Source organism: Tursiops truncatus, chromosome 10, assembly GCF_011762595.2.
Source record: "Tursiops truncatus isolate mTurTru1 chromosome 10, mTurTru1.mat.Y, whole genome shotgun sequence".
In the NCBI taxonomy this organism is placed as follows: domain Eukaryota; kingdom Metazoa; phylum Chordata; class Mammalia; order Artiodactyla; family Delphinidae; genus Tursiops; species Tursiops truncatus.
Genome location: NC_047043.1, coordinates 99,788,977 through 99,805,611, shown reverse-complemented (window position 1 = coordinate 99,805,611; position 16,635 = coordinate 99,788,977). Strand labels below are relative to the sequence as shown.

Genomic DNA, 16,635 nt, shown 5'->3' with positions numbered 1-16,635 from the left:
TACAATGGAATATTACTCAGCCATAAAAAGGAATGAAATTGGGTCCTCTGCAGAGACGTGGATGGACCTAGAGACTGTCATACAGAGTGAAGTAAGTCAGAAAGAGAAAAACAAATATCATATAATATCGCTTATACGCGGAATCTAGAAAAATGGTACAGATGAACTTATTCACAAAGCGGAAATAGACACACAGATGTAGAGAACAAATGTATGGACCCCAAGGGGGGAAGGGGGGTGGGCTGAACTGGGAGATTAGGATTGACACATATACACTACTATGTATAAAACAGATAACTAATGAGAACCTGCTGTATAGCACAGGGAACTCTACTCAGTGCTCTGAGGTGACCTAAATGGGAAGGAAATCCAAAAAAGAAACCCTCTTCCGCCTGATGTGCGTGGGACCTTCCTTCCCCCAGCTGAGCGCTCTCTCCCCTCATTCTCACTGTGGCTGGACCAGGTAGCCACACAGGAGGAAACAGGGGGAGACGGAAGCCACTTGTCCCTCTCCTGTCCACTCCCAGGGATGAGAGCTTCAAGGCCAGGAGGGACCCCAGGACCTATGACCTCAGCCCTAGGAAGTGATCTGACCGTAGAAATCGGGAGGGATGAAGAGCTGAGAACCCTGGAGGAATGTGCCGCCCTGAGCAGGAGCTTCCAGCACAGGGCAGGGCCGGCAGGGCCTTGCAATCTACCCCGGCCATCATCCTAGGACAGACCAGGTGAGCAGCCTGCTGCGTGACTCACCGTGGCCGCCTGGGAGGCTCTGACACACCAGATGTGCCCGGAGACTGCAGAGGAGGGAGGGAGGGAGGGAGGGAATCCCAAGGCAGGAGGAAGGGCTCCTGGTGCCTCCCATTCGTCTGTACACGGGTGGGCAAGCCACCCCCCAACACCACTTACCAGACAGCTCCCTCCCTCGGTCTGGGGTCACACCCACCCCGTGCTGAGGACCAGCTGTGTGCCAGCCCTGGGGAAGGGCTCTCCTGCCTTCTCCCCGCGAGGACACTCCTGCCATCTCTGCTTCCTTCCCAGGAAGAAGCGAGCAACAGAGCTCGGATCTGAACCCAGGCAGCCCACCGCCAGCCCGCACCGTGCAAAGGACACCAACCCGAGAACCAGACGCCAGGCTTCACATCCTGGCTTTGCTCCCGATTAGCACGTGACAATCCCCCTGTTCCTCCATCTCTTCACCTGCAAAATGGGATAATGAGGCCACCGTTCACAGGGACGCTGTGAGAAGCACAGGGAACTCAGCTTGTCCTGTTTCATGCACAGGACTGAGCGAGAGGACTGCTGGCCCACGGACATGTTCTAGCCAAACCAGGTCAGCTGGCACCCAAATGGGCAGCTCGAGGCCCACCCTTAGCCAGCATGTGTGTGTTTGAGCTCCTATAGCAATCCTCTTTCTTTTTTCCTTTTTCTACATTTTTTAAGAGTCACTGGTGACGACCAATTTTAAATGCCAACGCCTAAAAAAATAAGTGCTTGTGCATGAAAATCTGGGTCTAAAACCAGAGGATGAGGCCACCCTGGGCCGGCATTCCCGCACAGCCTCCACGGGCTGGAGCCAAGCTGGGGGCCCCACGGATGGGGCCTGTGTTCCTTGGTCTCTACAGCCCTGGGCACGGTTTCCCCCATTCTCTTCACCGCTGCTCCTGCCTGGCCCCCCCAGTGGTGCCCACACACACCCTGTCACTGCAGTGGTCCGTCCTCCACCCCGGCGGCATGGAGCCCTCCCTCCCTGTCTGGCCTGGCCCATCAGAGCCCCTCCTTGCCCAGTACCTCCGGGGCCTGCGGGTCCTCACACAGGCAGGATCCACCCTCCTGTGACAGCCCCACCCCATAGGCCCTCACTGTATTCTGCCGGCAAACCTGTCTGCTCCCTTGCCTCACGGGATAGGGTGCCCATCCCCTTTGTAAGCCAGCCACCTCCATTAGAAACATCCTGGCACAGCCTGGACTCTCTTCCAAGCTGAGCCCAGAATCTAGGAGGATCTGAGGAGGCGGTGAAGAGGGAATGGTCACCTCCATTATTTTGAGCTCCAGATCTTGGTTAAGGTGACCAAGGATACGTCACCAACCCTGGCATCTGCCCTACAGCAATGACTCCTACTGCACTCACCTCAACTCCTCCCCACAATCAGAGTTTTGTACAGCTGATTTTGTGGGCCCGAGGATGACAGTTCACATCCGTCCCTCTTTCCATCTTGCTGAGTTACATCCAATGTTTAAACAGAGATTCGATTATTCAACCTTGTCAGTAACTGACAAGTGTCATGCCACACAGAAATCCTGACCAGCAGCAAATCGACAACAGATGCAAGCAGAATGAGGCTACGGGCAGAGCCCTGTGGCCCATCGCCAGACACCCAACACCAGTTGTTATGAATAAGCCATTTTGCAGCATCTCTGCAAGAGCCGCCCGGCTCCCTCCCTAGCTGCCTACCTTTCGGCCTGCCTCGTTATTGTGTAAGTTCATGAGAGTCCGGGCATTCTGCTTGATCTCCCGGGCATCCACAAAGACCTTGGCGAAGCCGATGCCGTAGCGGATGTCGGCAGAGCAGCCACCCCACTTCCAGCCCTCGTCCCGGTGGTACTGGCCTTGCTTCTCCTTGTCGCAGCCGCAGTCGCTCAGGTTGCCCTGGGTGCAGGCAGCAGTGATGGCGTGGGCCACGCCGGCTGCGATGATGGCGTAGGTGAAGGCGGCCTCCCGGCTCCCTGCGGGGACAAGAGTGGAAAGGCTGGGCTCAGGTCCAGGGCGTCCTGGGATGGGAAGGGAGGCTGAGCTCACTGTCGGGGCACCACAGAGACTGACTGAGCGCCCGTTCCTCACTCCGAGAAAGCTCCGTCCCAGGCACCCCCATCACGCACATCCCCGTTGAATCCCCAGTCACTGAACGCCCTTGGGGAGTCGACGGGGCAGCGGAGGAGAGAGGCTGGAGACCAGAAGAGGGATTCCTCTGTGGATGGCCACCCACTCCCCCCAGGCTGATGTGGCCATGCCCGCTGCACACACGCACAGCACTCGTGGCACCTGGTGACAAACTGTAACGCAGCACTCTGACCGCCACAGTGCACCCAGGCTCTGGAGCCAGAGGCCTAGGCTGAAACCCCAGAACATCGGTCTGTAGCTCTGCCACCTTCAGCCGCCACCACCCCCTCCCTGTGTCTCAGTCTCGTCGCTGGAAAGTGGGGACACAGCAATAGTCCCTTTCTCATGGGGATGATAAGAGAGTAGAGTTTGTCCATGTGAAGCTCTCAGCGCCCTGCCTGGCTCGTGGCACCTGCCTGACACAGCAGCTCCTGTGCTCGTGGCCTTGCTATCGCTGCTGTGTCACCTGCTGTCTAGAGGTCTGGACCCCCGTGGCCCCCTCACTCGACTGTGAGCATCTCCAGAGAAGGCTGGGACCTGCATCCTCGGGACTCCGACTGACACAGGGGACAAGGGCTGCGGGAGGGGAGAGGGACTGCTCGTGGGCAGGCAGGAGGGACGGGATAGCAAAGGGTCAATGGGGGCCTGGGGAGCTGCTGAGGTGTCACTTCCCCGCAGGGCTTCCCAGCTACGTGGAGGTGGAGATGGCCCTGCTGGGGGGCTGGGAGCCACATGTTAAGAATTTACAAGGGCCCTGCAGGGCGGTGCTGAGCTGTTAAGTGGGGTGGAAGGGTCCTGAGTAGCTGGGGTGCAAGAGTGGGGGGCGGTCACTTAGGCCTGGTGCAGATACGCCCTGCCACCCAACCTCCCGGCCTCCCTGGGTCCCAGAGCGGCACCTCCTGCTGGGATGGAGATGAACCCAGACCCCGTGCCTAGTGTAGGCACTCAGCGCGTTCGCTCTCAGAGCCAGGGTGGGTGCGGGTCAGGGAAGCACCCTAGAGGAAGAGGCCCCAGGGATGGAGAAGTCTCTCAGGACACCGTCACCCCGACTCAGGTGGACCTTCTCACCCGTCCCTCCTTCACTTCGCAGCCCCTCACCCAGGCTGCTAGGATGCCAGCAACCTGCACGCCGACCCCTGGCCACCGCATCCGCACCCTGCAGACACGTAGGCCTGTCCACCTGCTGGACCGACGGCTTCACTGTGCCGACGCCTGGCCCTGACATTCCACGGCGGCCCTGTTAATACGGGGGTGCTGGAGCCCATACGCCCAGATTCAATCCCAGCTCTGCCACTGACTGACCGTGACATGGACCAGTTCCTCCTCTGCCTGAGCCTCCGTCTCCAGGCACCAGCTCACACTACTGAGAATCAAACCCACGAGAAAAGGATACACTGGAGGAACCAGGCGACAGCGAGATTAGACCCTCACAGACATCAGAGAAAGAATCATCAGGTGCAGAGTATACAGAGAATAAGATGGGGGAGGAAATCTCTGTTCCACCACTTTCTGGCTGTGTGACCTTGGGTGAGTCACCTAACTGCTCTGTGCTCCAGTTCCTCCTCTACAAAATAGGATGACAACCGCTCACTTTAATTAGGGAGGTCGAGAGAACTAGAAAGAATTAACAAAGGTAAAGCATTTAGCAAAGGGCCTGGCATGAGACAGTGACCCCAAATATTAGATTTATTACGATTGCTATTGACGATGGTAATAACGGTCCCTTATAAGAAGGCTGTGAGGTATGGAGTAGGAGTTTTCATTTGTTGAAGAAACTGAGGCCAGGAGAAAAGTCTGGTTCACCCAGGCCACCCAACTGGTGGGCAGCAGCGCTGAGCTGCAGTCGTGGCCTCTGGACACCCTGTTCAGACCAAGAACTTTCTCCGGGGAGCAAATGACTGCAAAGCGCAGCGGCCCCACTGGCAGCCTCCGGCAGCTAAAGGGAAACTGTATCCGCTTTATCAGACTCAGAACAGAGCAGCAAATTGAGGAAGGGTCGGAGCCTGGCCCGCCACCTGAGACTTGCCCTTCCCCCAGGCTCTTCCCTGGGGGTGGGGGTGGGGACAAGTGTGTGAGGTTCTACCATGCAGCAGGCGGAGGTCCCAGGTATCTCTGAGCCCTCTGAGCAGCGCATGCAATGCAGATGGCTTCTGCTCCTACCCAGGATCCCCCAGCACATCCCAAGGTGGGTGGGAGAAGGGCGGCTGCACCCGGCACACACACAACTCCCTTGAGTTCAAGGTGCACTCCTAGACCAGAGTGAAGTCCATCCTGGGCCATGGCCTTCCCTCCCCACCAAGCTGGCCCTCACCTCCGCACCCACGGCCCCCGAGAAACAGAGGGACCGTTATTCTTAGCTTCTGAGCTCCCCGGGACCCAGGTACTGGCTGTTGCAGTCCAACGCTTCCAGATGCTAAAGGGTCACTGCTGACCCCTGCCATTGACCTTGACCTGGGCCTTGCCCACCAGTGTTAGACTAGGACTGCCCAGTCCCCATACTTCCCCCTCCTCACTGACCACCAGGAAAGCTGCCCTGGGCAGTGGGCTGGCCGTGTAACTAATGTCAGGCCTGTCAACCTGTCTAAGCCTCTGTTGCTTCCTCCATGAAATGGGCTTAGCAGCATCAGGGGCTGGTGAGTGGACAGCGCCCGGCATGGGGTACGTGTTCCATAAACACTGGCCGCTGCTGCTGTGATCACGATTACCACCAAGTCCGTTTTGCCTCGTTGAGCTCCAGGATGCACTGAAGGACACGACAGCCTCACACAGAGGCCAGTGTGTGGGGCTGACCCAGACTCCGGCTGCCCAGCCAGACTTGGGGGGTCCCGAGGGAGCAGGGCCCGTGTCTGTCTGTCTCCCGCTGTTTGCAGTCCCCACGATAGTGTGTGACGGATGAATGAATGAGCAGACCTCACTGCCAACCCCACCCCGCCAGAAGCTCGGTGACCCTGGGCAAGTCACTGGGCCTCTCTGATCCTCCATTTCCGTATCTGTGAATCTCACCCAGCTGGCACCCAGCGGGTGGGGGTCCCAGGTATCTGTGAGCCCTGGGACCAGTGCATGAATAAACGGTAGTGAGTATTATAATAATTACAATGGATGGAATTACAGGCCCCCTGAGAGGTACAGAGAGAAACTCCCCCGCTTCAGTTTTCTCCACGGCCCTCCTGCCATTTTAGACTTATTTGTTTGTCGTCTGTTTCTCACACCACAGCCACCACTCCTGCTGCCCCTACAGCATAATGTCCTTGAAGGCAGTGCTTTGTCATGTGCCCTTCGTGTCCCCAGGGCCTGACATGTAGGAGGTGCTCAGTACATATCTGTTAGATGAATAGATGGATAGATAAATGAATGAATGAATGAACGCTCCAAGCAGTGGCCAAAAACCAGGTGAGTTTCATTTAGTGCTTATTACTGGCCAGGCTCCGTGCTAGGCGCTTTGGGAAAGTGTTCTGGTCACCTATTTATAGGGAAACCAGCTGACTGAGGTTCAGAGAGGCTCTGACCAGGCAGGTGCAGAGCAGCGATGGGCTCCACCCGTTCGGCATGACCTCCCCCAGGGCGTCAGGACAGAGTCTGCCCAAGGCCTGGGGTTTCGGGGCTTTTCAGTGCAGGGAGAGGTAGAAGGAAAGTAAGCCTTGTTAAGCACCTGCCAGACCCACCCTTGGGGGTGTTGCCCAACAGCCCCGTTCGGTGGCCACCATTCTCCACAGTGTTACCGATGAGGAAACCGGGGCTCTGAGAAGTAAACTGATTCACTGAGGCCGCCAACCCAGAAACTGGGATTCCAGGCCCAAGCTGGCAGTGTCCTCCCTCAGCCCCTGCTCCAACCACCCTTCCAGCTCCTCGCTGCGTGGCAAAGCCCACGGTCGAGAGAGATTCCTTTGCCTTAAGGCAGCAACCCTGATCAAAATGCCTTTATTTCTGCCATTCAACTGTTACCAGTTAAAACATCGATAAATTTATAGGACGCATTCAAATAGGACGGCCTCCTGAGAACAGGGTTTGATGGCAGAAAGAAGGTAGACGAGCATCCCAGAATCTTACCATCGCAGATTCCTTGCGTGAGAGGCCATCTTAACCTCCATCCGTCCATGCCTCCTTCGCCCATCCCAGGTAAGCAGCAGTTCCTTACTGTATCTGTGGGCAACTGAGGCTCGAGGAGGTGACTTACAGAGGCAGAGCCAGGATGCAAACCTAGGGGTCACAGGCCTCCAACCACTGCGGAGGACACCCCCGACCCTGACCACGCTCGGAGCTCCCGGGACAACCCCACCCTCAGCCTGGGGAAGCCCCTCCAGTTGGGCAATTTCCCGAAGCTGTCTATTTGTCTCTTACTGGCTGTCTGCACGGGCAGTTCTAAGGTGTGTCTTATTGCTGCAGAAACAGAATGAGGTGATGGTCCCAATGGCACACGGTTCATAAGAAGAACAGCAAAGTCATAAAATGCTTACTATTTGCCAGTCTCTTTCCTAAGCACTCAATACAGATCAATTCGCTTCACTCTGGCGACACTATGAGGTGTGGAGCATTTTTATCTCCATTTTACAGATGTGGAAACTGAGGCCCAGAGAGGCGTGTACTCTGACCAGGATTCAACCCTGGTCAGCCTGGTTCCAGAGTCTGACCCTGTCTCCTGCCTTAAGGTTACGACACCCACCCCAGTCCTACTGACTCCTGGCCCAGGCTCTTGCCCGACTCTTCCACATGGGGCCAGTAAGCAGAGGACACTGGGCTTGGCTTACTGCCCATCACTGACCATTGCCCCTCCAAGAACAGACCTAGCCCCCTCCTGCCTTGACCACCTACCTCTCCCTCCTGTGCACGAGCAGAGGAAGAACCTCCGTCACACCTTGCCTCTCCTCGGCCCCCCTGACCGAGCCACGTGCCCTGTTCCTTCACTCAACAGATATTGCTTGAGCACCCACTATGTGCCAGGCACTGTGCTGGGGGCTGGGGAAACTGAGAGGAGGGATTCAGACATGGCCTTGGCTTCTGAGGGGGCAGAAAGCAAGACACATCACTCACTCAGCGGCAGCGGAGGACTCTGCAGACGCAGGACAGGGAGATGACGGGAGCAGGGACCACCTGGGGTGGGGACTTTTGAGCCGGGAGGAGCCAGCCATGAGGCTGTCTGAGGGGAGAAGGGGCTCCCGGCTGATGGGCAGACCCTGCGGTGGCCCTGACCCGGCCTGGGCAGTGGTGGGAGCAGGTAAGCCCACGGGGGTGGGAGGAAGTGAGGCTGTTGGGGCAGAGGCAGGTCCTGCAAGCCCTACCATCCTGCCCCAGCACAGGGCCCTCTGTGCCCGGAACCAGAGAAAAGTCTCCCAGAGCCACAGACATAAGGCCCGTGGGTTCATCCTGGAATAAGAGAGGTTCACAGAGGCCGGGAAACGTGCCCAGGCTCATCAATGACTCAGCAGCGAGACCTGGGGGATTAGCACCAGGGTCTCCTGGCTCCCAGCGTGGAGTCCTGCCCTCACCTCCACCACAGCTTCTTTCACTCTCAATCCACCTGCATCTCCAGGTAACTTTCCACGCAGAAGCTCAGGCAGCCTCAGCTCAGAACTTGGGTAAGATGGAGCCTATTAGTCCCTCCGCCCTGCTCCTTACTCAGGGCGGGGTGACCCTGAGCAAGGATGCTGGCTTCCCGGCCTCAGCTTCCCCACCTGTGAAATGGGATCCACCAGGAGGACACGGCCAAGCTGCCCTGAAGACGAAACGAAACCTCTGTGTACAGAGAGGCCCCGTTCCCCAGAAGGTGCTTAGTAAAGACCGTTGTTATCACGGAGATGAACCCGGGGAGCCCGGCTGACGCCCTCCCCACATTCCAGCTCCATAACGACCCCGGCGGGTACAGAGGAAATAAACTGATGTCCAAGCCTGCCTGAAAGATTCCATTCCACCGCCCTGTGCAGCCACTGCAAATGGTTTGCACCGGAATATTATCTGGGTGTATTTACAGTATCTTACTGGAAACCACAAAGTGCATTGTATTTTTTTCTATTTTGCTATTTAAAGCCAATGGGTCAGAGGGTGAGCAATCTGCAGTGACACCAGCTGAAATATATGATGATTTGGAAAATACACAGACGGAAAAAGGTTGCCTTTGCCAGCCCCATGGCATGACACTCACAGCCCTTCTGGGCTCAGAACGCCACATCTGGCTGTCTTCGAGCAGAGGAACTAGGGGGCCTCTGGATGAAGAGAGAGAAGAACGGGGGCTGCAGGGGGCACGTGTCTGGGCGGGGCCTGGCTGACGTAACAGGCCCACAGAGACGGACTCTGGTCTCCCAGCCCCCGCCCTTCTCTCCCACCTCCGTTCTATCCAAGCGTCTCTTCCCAGCAAGGAAGGCCAGACCGCACTGCTGCCACCCGCCAAGGGTCAACAACCAACGTACAGAAGATTATTCAAATACCTGAGTTTTTTTTAATACTTGTACAGAGGAGTAAATAGGACCATGAGTGTATTAAAATGTAAGTCAAAGTAGCCATGATTGACTGATATCATGTAAACTGTATCTTTCTTTTTCTGATTTAATAAAAAAATTTTTACAAAAGAAATGCTCAGGGCATTCCTTCCTTCCTCCAAGCCGTCCTGCCTCCAAGCCTTTCCACACGCTGCTCCCTCAGTCGGTAAATGCCCTTCCTCTCCCACGGGCTTGGTGAAAGGCCATGTGGCTCAGTGGTTTCAGAGCAGGGCCCTGGGGGGCCAATCAAGCCAGGTTGGCAGCCTGGCTCCACTTCCCGGGGGGAAGGATCGGGGGGAGTTGACTGACCTCTCAAGGCCTCGGTTTCCTCCTTTGTAAAATGGGAATAATAAAGCACCTGCCTCCTAAAGTCATTAGGAAGGTGAAACAAGCCAAGACCACACCTGGAAGGGATCAGTACGCAGCAGCTCTTACTAGGCGTGGCACTGGTTAACTGTCTCCATCAAGACACTGCTCAGGGTCCCCTGTCCGAGGGCCTTCCTGACATCCCCTCCTCGGCTTTCGGCTCAGCACCTTTGCCATCCTTACTCTGTGTTAAATTGAAAGATCAGTCTCTCCCCACAAGGCTGTGAGGACCCGGATTATTCATCTGCGAAGCCTCGACCGTTGAATGAATGAATGACTGTGCATGTAAAGGCGTGGGAGTGTGTGTCAACCATAAGAAAGCTGGCAAGAGAATGTTCTAACAAAAGACTCATCTCAAAGAATGGTGTCAGGAGAGCTAAAACCCAGGATGAACTGAGGCTTGCAAAAAAAAAAAAATGCACGCGACACAAAAAGTCCTTTGTTAGCTGCGTTCTAAGCAAGAATAGGGAAAGAATAGGTCTTTTGCTCCGGCAAGATGGCGTATTGTTAAGAAATGGCAGAGAGAAAGTGGAGCTGGCCTGCCCCTCACTTCTGTGTCTCTCACCGGAAAGGTCTTCAAATCATCCCTCCAAGCAGTCATCAGCTCACCAGACATGTGCTCCATCCACCCACCCTGCCCGAGACAGACAAAAAGACGGAGCCACTGTGCGAGGCATACGGATTCTCAGACCTGGGATCCTGGGCCCAGCCGGTCACCCGAGGGAGAGGGGCGGGCTGCTGAAGCGACCACTCGGGAGGAGAAGCGGTGAAACGGGACAGGAGCGGAAGCCCAGAAATGCATCCAAGTTCCCCGGTTGGTAGACAGAAGAGGGTGGCCCCTAGGGCCTGAATCCTAGGTCATCTGTGCCCTTCCCTGGAAAAATTCCACAGGGGAGTACCAAACAGGAGGTCGTGAGTATGTGAAAAAGAATGCAGCCGTCCCCAGGAGCACACATCAGGAAATCACCATTTCTTTGTTGATAATAATGCGAGACTCGTAGCAAATTTCTATATGTGCTAAGAATTTGATCATCTTCCCACATCCTGTCTCTCCCCAGAGACAAGGGAGAGAGATTCTTCGGACAGCTCCCCTCCCAGGCAAACCCTGTGGGATGGATTTGTCTCCACTACTCTCTCCAGCCTCTTTCTGCCCTCCCTGCCCCCCAGCCTGGAGCCAGTGCCCAGATTACTCTAGAGACCCGGCTCTGGCTGGGTCACACCTGCAAGCCTGCTGCGGCTGCCCATCCCCACCACACCCTTCCTCTCCTGGGCTGTGGCGGCCCATTTTAGGTGACCCTGTAGGCAGCCTTCCACGCTCCAGTCCAGTGCCACCCGTGCCCTCTGCTCTTCTACCAGCCCCGACTCTGCTGTCTGTCCCCAGCAGACAGTGAGCGCCCCGAGAGCAGACCCTGTGGCCGATTCATCAGCCACTTACCACGCTGAAGATTCTAGTAAACATCTGTGGGACCAACGAATGAGTGAATGAATGGGTGGACATACTGTGGGTGGCAGGGGGGGTGTCCCATGAGCACTTAACTTACATGAATTCAACCAAATGCACCCGGGGAAAAGTAAATTTAACATACTGTACGTGTGGGAATGTAAGTCGGTGCAGCCTTTATGGAAAAAGAATATGGAGAGTCCTCAAAAAATTAAAAATAGAATTAGCATACAGCAAGTCTACTTCTGGGTATTTAGCCAAAGAAAATGAAAATGCTAACTCAAAAATATATTTGCATCCTCGTGTTCACCACAGCACTATTCACAATAGCCAGGACATGGAAACAACCTGAGCCCATCGACAGATGAATGGAGAAAGAAGATGTGATACACACACATGCACACACGCACACACACGCGCGCATATGTGTATATATATGTATATACACACAATGGAATATTATTCACCCATAGAAAAGAAGGAAATCCTGTCATTTGTGACAACATGGATGGAACTTGAGGGCATTATGCTAAGTGAGATAAGCCAGACACAGAAAGACAAATACTGTACGATCTCATGTATATGTGGAATCTTAAAAAAAAAAAAAAAAATTGAACTAAAAAAATAGCGTATGAATACCTTGGATGGGGTGCATTACTGTATATACGTTATACACACACGTGAATGTCTTCCCACTTGTATAGAAAACTACGTATTCTGAATTTTGTGGCTGATTTCAGGGACTTTGCAGAGTGACACTGACTCGTATAGATCTCATCGTCCACGTCCATATCAGATACTGGAACATGCCTCCGCTGTGCCCTTGCGGAAGGAGGTCGGACTTGGTGGTGGGTAAATATACTTTGGGTGGATTCCTGGTTAGTCCAAAAGCCACAGTACGAGCATGGCCAATCTGTGAGGGTCTCCAGAGCAGTGTTTCCTGGCGTGGGTGCCTTGGAAGAGCACCTCCACCAGATGGCCAGTGAGTCTGAGGTCAGAGGAGTGTGGACCTCCAGGGAAGCCTCCTCAAGCTGCTCTCTTGTCTGCAGGACTTTTCAGAGCCTTTAATACACTGGATCTCTCTCTCAAGCAGGGAGTATGGCATGCTGAGTTCCCAAATTTATCATCCAGGGAGCCCTCCTTTTTACCCCAGAGCAGCGGGTGCGGGTGGGGAGGGATAGAAACCAGTCCGCTGAACAGACTGGGGAACAGGTCCTCTTGAGTCACGCCATGGAGGGGGTATCTCCCCTAGGCCTTGACCTACCCAACATTTGATCCCATTTGAAGCCAACACAAATGTGGGAGGAGAGCTAACAGAACGCTGGCCTCACATGGATCAAAATGCTCACATGCAGGAATGAACGATCAGTCTCGTATTTTGGGTCAGAAATGGAAAGCATTCACTCAACAAAGAGAACAGAGCGCTTCCCATGTGTGTGGTGCACCCAGACCTGGGGCCACAAGACTAACAAGACCCTGGAGGGCTCAGAGCAGCTGGGCCTGTAGGGTAGAGAGGAGCTGGCCTGCCAGGAGGGCGAGCATCTCTCCATGTGTTTCCTGAGCATCTACTGTGTGCCAGGCCATGGGCCAGGTGCTGGGGGTCACAGAGAGAAGACGACTGACAGGCCCGGGCTCCATGGACTTCCCCACAGCCAGGGACCGATGGCAGACACACACAGCCTTGCAAAAGTATGCAAAGTCACTTCTGGAAGTGGTAAGTCTATAAAGACAACAGCACAGCATGACCTACAGGGGAGGCTGTCTCGGCCAGATGGTCAAAGGAGGCCTCCTGGAGAAGGCGGCGTCTGGGTGGGGGCCTACATAATGCTGGGGTATGCAGGTTACCCACCATCGCTCAGCAGTTTCTCCCTGTGGCCCTTCTGCTCTGACCTCTGCTCCAGAAGGAGCTGGGGCGGGGGTCTGCACCAGTACCTGGGGGTGCACCACATCCACTGAGCCCTTCCGGCTGGAGAGACTCAAGAATAACATAGCTGTGATTTATGGAGCACGTCCTGGGTGCCTCGTGGGGTGTAAGTAATCTCAGCTGCCCACACCTGCAAGATGGGTATGTTATCATTGCCGTTTGGTCCTGGTCCACAGCCAGGCAATGGGGAAGCTGGGAAGAGAAGCGGCAGGTAACTGCAGGGCTGAACTATAATTCTGGGCGGCACAAATGAGCAAATAAATAGAGGATGTGCCCTGGAGTAGTAAGTGATGAGGAGAAAAACATGGAAGGTGAGGGGTAGCTGGAGAATGGATGGTCTGCACTACACAGGCGGTCCTGGTGAGGGGCTGCCGTGTGAGCTGAGGGTGGAAGGATGGGAGAGCACCCAGGCAGAGAGACCAGCTGGGCCAAAGGCCCTGAGGTGGGAAGGACGTAGTCACGTGAGAGGGTGGGAGAGGGTGGCAGAGCTGGGGTGGAGAGGGGCTCGGGATGCAGGTCACGGAGGTCAGCAAAGCACCAGGGGACCTGCTGGCATTTTATTCTCAGATCGAGAGGAAGGGTTTCACACAGGGAGACACCGTGGTCACAGCGACCGTGGGGAGACTCTTCGCTGGGTGCCAGGTGGTTGGGGGGGTACATTAGGGGGCTGATGGAGTTGGGTGACAGCTCTCTGAAGATGGAGATTTGAACAAGGAGATGATGGGGGAGGTGGTGAGAAGTGGACAGACTGGCGGATACACTTTGTAGAATCAAAATGATGAGCTCAGGTTAGAAGTGGGACCAAGAGCTTCTCCCCTTTCTACTCCACATCTCCCTGTCCTGCTGCACCAGGAATAAAATCCGGGGCATCCCCAGGTCCTTGGGTTCCTCTTCGTAGGAGACAGGCACGTGGGCCTCCTGGAAGGGTGAAGGGACATCCCCTTGGGGCCCTAACCCACCAGGCGCTAGGGTCTTACGTCCTGTGAATACTGCTGCCACCTGACAAGGTGGGCTGCGTGACTCGGATGTCAGTGCTCGTGTGGCTGCCTCAAGCCCACCAACAAAACGAGGTTGTCCAACACACGGCGGCCTCAAGAATCTCACGTGTGGCAGAACCACACAAACAAGAACCCCTCCAGCAGCAGGGAACTCGCCGGCCAACTCAGTCTTGCCACAGAACACCCACGTGACTTGGTCAGCCTCCACGTGGCTCTGAGCTGAGATGTAGGTGGACATGCGTCCTTTCAGGGATGGAGAGGACCCATGAGGTGATGGACCAGAGGAAGGGCTGCCTCTGCTCCTGGCCCTCACCCACCGATCCTCCACGAAAAGATGAAAGACAGGGGTGTGAAGCCCCATGGGACCCACCCTCCCTGGGGTCCTGCCTGATGCAGCCCTCACTCTTCTACCTGTGACACGAGCACACACAACCGGATGGAAAAACAGGCAACGAGCACGAATAGGCAACTCACAGAAGAGTCAACCTGCACGGCCAGTAAACATAGGAAGGGATTTCAACCACATGACTTCTCAGGGAAATGTAAATCAAGAGGACAGTGACGAAGCATTTTACACCCATCCCCCAGGCAAAAATGAAGACGTCTGGGCGATCCCATGTGTGAGCGAGGCCGAAGGTCAACACTGCCGGCTGGGGGAGTGGCACGTGGCACGGTCACTGCAGAAATCAGGCCCATCCTCATACCCTGTGACCAGCAATTCCATTCCTCAGCATACACCCCAGAGAAGCGCACACGTGGGCCCCGGGAGACGCGCACAGGGAGGCCCGCGGTGGCACTGTGACAGCAGGTGCTCAGAGACAACCCAGACGCCCCTCAACCAAGGCATGGGTGCACAGATGGGGGCTATTCACCACAGCTGAAATGAATCAACAACAGCTAAGAAGAACAACACAGATAAGCTTTGTTAATACTGAGGGGAAAGAAGTAAATTCCAAAAGACTGCCTATAGCGTGATGCCTTTTCTCTGTAAAATTAAACACAACTCAAACTAAATAATGTACTTCTGGGGAATATATCAGTAGCATAAATTAGACATCAAGATTCAGGATAGAGAAAGTGTGACTTGGGAGGCGGGAGCAGGAGTTGCCTAAGGGACGTTCACAGGGGTGCAAGCTACCGGTCCTTATTCTAATTGTCATGCTGGTGGTGGATTCAAGGGGGAGTTCATTGTTTTATTTATGAAAATGAAAAACCTGGAGTGGGGTGAACACCTTTTTGGGTCCCCAAGGGCCACACTGAGCCTGGTTAGCAGTTGATAAACTTGTCGTGGGGTCACATAAGCCCTGGCATTTAAGACCCTTGAGAGCTGGCCTGTCACCTCACCTGAGGCTGCAGACCCCCGCTCGCCATCCCCTTAGCAATCACACGTCGTCTTTGTCCTGATGTTCCCTCTGCCTGGGATCCCATTCACTGACCCGTGAAATTCTTCCCACCCTTCAAGACCCAGACCAAGGCCATCTCCATTGGTCCAATCTGCTCTTTCCACCTGGCAATCTCACCTCCGAGCACACACCACAGCCCATATGCTTTTCCCTGAAGTGCAGACCAGGCTGCTCTCAGACTGCTTGTTATGGGCTGAATTGTGTCCCCCCCCCCCCGCAGAATTCATATGCCCAGCCCTAACCCTCAGTACCTCAGAATGTGTCTGTATCTGGAGGTATGACCTTTCAAGAGGTGATTAAGTTAAAATGAGGCCATTCAGGTGAGCCCTCTTCCAACCTGACTGGTGTCGGTAGAAGAGGAGATTAGGACACACAGAGACATCAGGGCACGTGCACAGAGGAAAGACCAAATGAAGACACAGGAAGAAGGCGACCCTCTACACACCAAGTGTAGGGGCCTCAGAAGAAGCCAACCCTGCCAGCACCTTGATCTTGGACTTCAGCCCCCAGGACTGTGTGTGGAAGTCGCCCCGCCTGCGGTCGGTCCTCATTCCGGCCGCCCGAGCTGCCTGAAAGCCCCACAAACAGTCCCCCACCCTGGGAGATGGTGCAGGTGTGGCTCCCAGGCCTGGACAACAACAGCCCTATTGTCAGTGGTCCCTGTGATGGTTTGGGATGGACACACGCCCAGAAGTCAGGCCCCAGATCCAATCAGAGTGAGCTCCAGGGCTCTTGCAGGCGCTGCCACAGAAAGGTCAGGCTCTTTCCTGCAGGACCTGAGCCTGGAGGTTGACCCCCCCCGACAGACACCTTTCTGCCCCACAGGAAGCTGATGCCAGCTCACATCCCAGGGCTCCCCAAGTCGGCACCCCGACCTTCAGTTCCCGAGGATGCACAATTCCCCTTCCCGCCTGAGGCAGCTTGAATTGGGTTTCGGTTTCCAGCATCCCCGAGGGCCTTGCCTGGTCCTGCCCTGGGGCCCTCTCCTCAGATCTAAGCAGTAAAATCCAGAACACTCAGGAGGGGAGACAGAAACATAGGCAGAGTGGGGACCGGACTGGGCGTGAGGAGGTGGAGAACGGTGAGCCTTTGGGTCTCAGCATGGGATGCAGAACCCGTGAAGGGCTGCTGCCCCCCACCAATGTCAATCTCCTC

At 55.3% G+C, this 16,635-nt stretch overlaps 1 protein-coding gene across 1 annotated transcript in view; it reads right to left on the bottom strand.

Annotated features, from left to right (window-relative positions):
• Positions 1–16,635, bottom strand: part of WNT7A (Wnt family member 7A) — a 67,430-nt gene that overhangs the window by 42,258 nt on the left and 8,537 nt on the right. Inside the window, exon 3 of the mRNA XM_033865499.2 lies at positions 2,453–2,724. Coding sequence (XP_033721390.1) covers positions 2,453–2,724 — 272 coding nt within the window. The remainder of the gene's footprint in view (positions 1–2,452; positions 2,725–16,635) is intronic.